This window comes from Tigriopus californicus, chromosome 8 (genome assembly GCF_007210705.1).
Source record: "Tigriopus californicus strain San Diego chromosome 8, Tcal_SD_v2.1, whole genome shotgun sequence".
Classification (NCBI taxonomy): domain Eukaryota; kingdom Metazoa; phylum Arthropoda; class Copepoda; order Harpacticoida; family Harpacticidae; genus Tigriopus; species Tigriopus californicus.
Window position 1 is genome coordinate 15,663,009 of NC_081447.1, and position 5,322 is coordinate 15,668,330.

Consider the following 5,322-nt stretch of genomic DNA (forward strand, 5'->3'; position numbering starts at 1 on the left):
TTCATGAATATCAAGAAATTCAACAAGTTTGAACTTCATGATCTTCTCAAACACCTTCGCAATATTCGAAGTGAGAGAAATCGGCCTGTAATTACTGGGGAGCGACTTATCTCCCCCTTTAAAAATTGGAACAACATGAGCTAACTTTAGTTTGATCTAGGATCCCCACCAGACTACAGGAATCTTGACCATTCTTGCCACAAACTAATGAAAGATGCAACCATGACGAGATCTTAATAACATGATATTTTAGGAAAACCCTTGGAGAAATACATGCCCAAAAGCGGCTTTTTACACATTATTCTACCTTAATGAAACTAAAAGATTGAAAGATGAAAAAAAATCTTCTCTACAGTCTTTCGCTTTCTCCAGACCAGAGTTCCGTCGTTTTGATCACCTTCTAACACAATTGAATCTGCTACCTGATAGTATGAAATAATTGAAGGCGTATTCTAGCATATTTTACTAGCATTACCGTGAATTGCATCTACAAAAGTGTATCACAATCTTACACAATGATGATGTTATTTTCCGCACCATTCATTTTTATTTATTTGTCTTTAAATTAGCATCTTAAGATAATTCAAAAAAATAATTTGAACTTAGTTGTTATAGTTATGAGTCTGCTTTGAAATTCATTTTTTGTTAATCTATTGAGAAGATGACGTTTCTCAACCAAAGGAGCTAAATATTTGTCGAAAACAATAACCCAGCACTTCATGTTTCAAAAATCACCAAAATACATGATAAATCAACTTGAACTGCAACAATTTTCAGTTTTTATGACTCATGTTTACGTTGTCGCACTGTATTTTTGGCCGGAATTCATAAATTGAAAAGCTCGCCATTTTGACGAAGGTCACAGTCTATTTTTCAGACACCTAACCATAGCCAACAATGATATGAAATTTTTGTGGATTGATCAAACAATTGGTGAACTAGTTTGACCCCTGTGTGGAATGAATCGAGCTTTCAGAACTTACTGTGCTGTCCTGTCAATGTTCCACAAACTATCGGAGGAAACGCGAATGGGGAAGATGAAAATGGACTAGTCACTGTTATGGCATCAGCTGTGTCTCCGCACTCCCCTATAAGAAGAATTAAGAATAGTGAGATTAGTTTTGTTTAGTAAGGTGAGTGAGTATAAATACTTCTCCAACCATCGACTAGATGACCTAAATTAGGCTTAATAAGAGTCTTTGAAATGACTAGAAATACTCGAATGCTTTGCTGAGGTTTCAGCGTTTGGTAAAGAGATCTCTTTTGTGCTTTGCGAATAGATCTTCTTTTCAATTGTAGATTGTGAATTGTTTTGGGCCTTTCTTACTCAAAAGGATCTAAACTACTCGTCATCAACTCACCCATTGCGCCATGGACCGAGACCAAGGTATTGAAATCCAGCCTGAAGAGCAATTCATTTGGTGGGTCAATTTCGATCTTAGCACTTGTTCAACTCTTCATGCTTTTCCCAATTTCAGATTTTTGTTCACTTACCTAATTTGACATAGATCTAAATAAGAATTTCTCAGGCGATTATTTTTCTATCCATTTGGGTTTACAGAATGAAAGAGGGGTATGCAAATGTATAAAAGGGATTGTTTGATGGATGAACACTTTGATTTCATTTCTGCAAATGATTTCGGGATTACTAAATGTTTATCTTACTGTCACAAATCCGCTCAAAGTTGTATTCACACGTCTCACTTACAGTGGTGTCCGCTGCGGGATATCCATTGTTCTGTAGAAAAGTGATGGTCACTTGAAAGCGAACAAATTATGAAATTAGAGTTAAATTCTTCGCACATACCTGAATATAAGTACAATTCTGAAAATAAAAACAATCAAATTGGGAATGATCATCTTAGGATTGACCTTCATACTGAGTGCATACTTGAGATATCGTTTGATCGCCAGAACATTCACCGCTCACACTAAAAAGGCAACACACACCAAATCCTGGGAGAAAAAGAAAATTAAATCTCTGGGGGATGCCACTCAATATGTTTTGAAAGTGGGTTTTAAATAAATACCTGCGGCGCAATTGCCAGACGCAGATCCACCTTTGGCAGAGCACTCGGTTGCCGTCAAGCATGTTCCGCCCTGATTTCCAGCTCCCGTTGTCGTGCAAGCCTCGTTCTTAAATAACAAAAATATGTTCATTTTGATCAACGGACCGGATCATAAAGTAGCACTGTACTTACCTTAAAGGTGACGATATTGAATATACTGAAAAGCCCTAAAAATAGGAAAAGGAAGAATATGAATCAGCATACAAGACGTGGCTAAATTTCAAGGACATTTCGTCTCTTTCAATCAAGCTAGTTTGAACCACCTCCTTTAACTAAAGCCATCTTGAGATCGTTACATTACCAACAGGGACATACTTTTCTGTCTAGTATTGGTTTGAAAGAGTTCTTGAGTGACGACTCCTTCGAATATGAGAAACGACCCGATAAGTACCCACAAGCACTTGCGGGAATCTGAAAGTAAGAGAGTGAGTTTTTAGTATTTTTGTGATCTAAGGATGAAAATCCACTCATCAGAGATAAGAACATATGAATTTGGAACTAGGTACATTGAAAAATTCAGATCTCCTGAATCAGTGACTCTTTGTCCAAAACACACCACATCACTGAGGGTCAGCTACATACGTAAACGTGTGACAAAACAGCTTTCAAACAATTTAAGGAGGAAAGTTGAATGGCCGTAATTGAATGATCTCAGCTTCTCATATTATTAACTGTTTACGTGAAGACGTTGCTATTGACCAACAAAAAATAATAATACGGCGGGTTCTTAAATTCGTGTGCTCTAAAGCCTCGAGGCGTCTCATCCCTAAAATTATGAGTGAAATCTGCTTATACCGTAATGATCAGCCAAACTGAAGGGTCCCAAAACTCTCTGGCTTGCCACAAAAGAGGAGAGCAAAGTTGTAAGCTAAGGCGCTCATCCTTAGGGGCCGTATTCCTCAAGTTCCCTCAAAAAATTAACCTGTGAGGCGCTTCGACAAGCTCCGGCAGACGCGTTTGTTTTCTGGACCATTCAGTGCTATTGATGCATGCGAATAAGATTTACGAGGTTGACCCTTCTTTCACACTTTAAAGAAGAAAGGCCAGATTCGTTCATACTTGGTTGAAGCACCAAACTGGCACTAGCAGGTATGTTTGTTTGTTGGTGCCGGAGCTTGCCTAAATGTTCGACCTAAAAATCTTAATACATTTATCTGTGGATCTGATTGATCAAATACTTTACCCATGATGTCTTCGTGCGATCTGCTCTACAGGAAATTCACAACTGAATTTTTTAAGCCAGTAACTGGTCGTTCCATTTTTCTTCGTTAGTCTTTGGCACTTTCTTCAGTGACGGAAAAAGTCAATCGGCTTTTCGATGGACAACAACGGTCAGGAAGACGTTCTCACGTGAATAAACGGACTTTGATTGGCTCTTCTTGGCTCATGGAATGTCCAATGACAGAGTAGACGTATACTTTGGAACTAAATATATGGATCACTGAAGGCCGACCATTAGGTTGACAAAAACAGTTTTGTTTGTGAAGGTGAGCCTGTTAAGTTCTGGTATCTAAAATCAAGACCCCGAAGTAAAAAAAGTAGCAATTATCTTACAATCTTACCATAATTTTGTGTAGAACCAGCGATCTTTTTGCGACCACATTGTATCTCATTAGATTGGCAATTTGGCCACCTTCATCAATTTCATAATATGACAGACAATTTCGAAATCTCAAAAGCAGGGACTTCGATCAAAATTGTTTGTGCAGTAACTATTGGCCCAATCGAGGCAGGATCATGATCATACTTTTCAATACCGCTTTTTTTCAAGAGACCAACTATTACCTTAATATTTAGCCAACCAAGTGGTCAGGAGTCCCAAATCCACCTCGGTCTAGATATCCATTGCCGATTCACGGTTGGTTGGGCAAAATCAGTTCCACTTGACGTGTTTTTGATCTGATGCACAAGAGACATGATCAAAAGAGGAAATTATCATGAAATGGTATATTTATTTGCTGTCAATCATCCAAATGGCTTGAAATTCTCGGAGGCGTAAAATAAAGAGAACTGAGCTGCAGCTTTTTTGACGTGCTTGTGAAAGTTCTCATTAGCACATAATTGCTTTGTCTCAATAAATCAAGCTGAAATGAGGGACAATAAATATCCAGGACGATCCTGTTTCTAACTGAACAATGGCCGGAATCATCCCATTTTGGTGAATACACTTAGTAAGCAAAGAGGCACGTCTATTCTCGTGTGTTTCACCAATCTGTCTCGCTAAAATGATCGCCCGCTAATTAGCATGTTTAATCTGAAAGCCAAATTTGAGAGAGCAGGTCCTTAATCAAGGTTCCGTGAATATGAATCGCTACACCATAACATTTGTTGTTTTCTTCTACCGACAATACATGGCGGCCACTAATTGATTTTTTTTCTTTTGGGACAAGCCCGAAAGTAAGGACAATTTCCATCCTAAATGTAGGAGATCCTCGGAAGAATTGCTCAGCTCATTACCTCACATGATCTTCCTTAAAGCCTCCAAACAACAACAAACTCAATCATTCACTTTTTCCCCAGAGAGAGTGGATTCGAACAATTCGCTCATGTCAATTTGAAAATGAAAAATCATGAATAACTAGTCATAGAGAACGTAGAGAAATGACAAAGGTTACATATCTAGGCCTTCAATTCGGTCTTCAATGTTTAATCAATTCGCTTTCAATTCAAAAGATGCTCCATTTCGGTTTTACAACCATCATATATCATTCCGAGAATGAATGACCGTAGGTTCGTTCGGCCATTTATGTTCTTGAAGTAACAATTCATGTCGTAATTTAAATGCCACGAAAATGCTTGGTCTCGGCGGGGACGAACTCTTCCAGTTTTTAACTTTAATCTCATGTTATTGTCTGATCCCCAGATGAACAATCAAAGCTTAGCACAAAATATTTGTTAGCTCTCATTTTACAATACAAAAAGTTCATTCACGCGTTTGTTGGTATTTCATTTGCAGCATGATGTGAAAGGTTTCATGGATCAATCTCCCCGAGGTTATTGACGTATTTCTCATGAAAATGAGCCTGGATGTACAACTCCAAGGGATACCTCATTTCTTCACTTTAATTTTCCTCTATCTTTCCTGGTGTGCTAGATTTAGCTTTTCATCATACGTTCATGGAGCCGTCGAGCATGCAATTCTCAATCAAGAAATTTGATTACGTGTTCCGTCTTTTTTTTGGACTTCCGTTCACATGGTCTGGCTCAGTTGAATTCCCATGCTGTCACGATGATGGTTGATCCAGCAGTGCAA

General features: G+C 38.3%; 1 protein-coding gene across 2 annotated transcripts in view; it reads right to left on the minus strand.

Moving 5' to 3' along the window:
• The window catches only part of LOC131885302 (uncharacterized), a 3,913-nt gene extending 1,612 nt beyond the window's left edge, over window positions 1–2,301 (minus strand). The window contains exons 1-8 of one of the 2 annotated variants that reach the window (XM_059233319.1): window positions 2,202–2,301; window positions 2,031–2,136; window positions 1,892–1,956; window positions 1,808–1,825; window positions 1,666–1,738; window positions 1,495–1,510; window positions 1,362–1,402; window positions 984–1,088 (exon numbers count right to left, since the gene is read on the minus strand). In XM_059233319.1, the coding sequence (XP_059089302.1) occupies window positions 984–1,088; window positions 1,362–1,365 (109 nt within the window). In that variant the 5' untranslated portion in view covers window positions 1,366–1,402; window positions 1,495–1,510; window positions 1,666–1,738; ... (2 more) ...; window positions 2,031–2,136; window positions 2,202–2,301. Of the gene's footprint in view, window positions 1–983; window positions 1,089–1,361; window positions 1,403–1,494; window positions 1,626–1,665; window positions 1,739–1,807; window positions 1,826–1,891; window positions 1,957–2,030; window positions 2,137–2,201 lie in introns of those variants that run through there. The other variant, XM_059233320.1, reaches the window with a different exon arrangement.
• Between the last annotated feature and the right edge of the window lie 3,021 nt (window positions 2,302–5,322).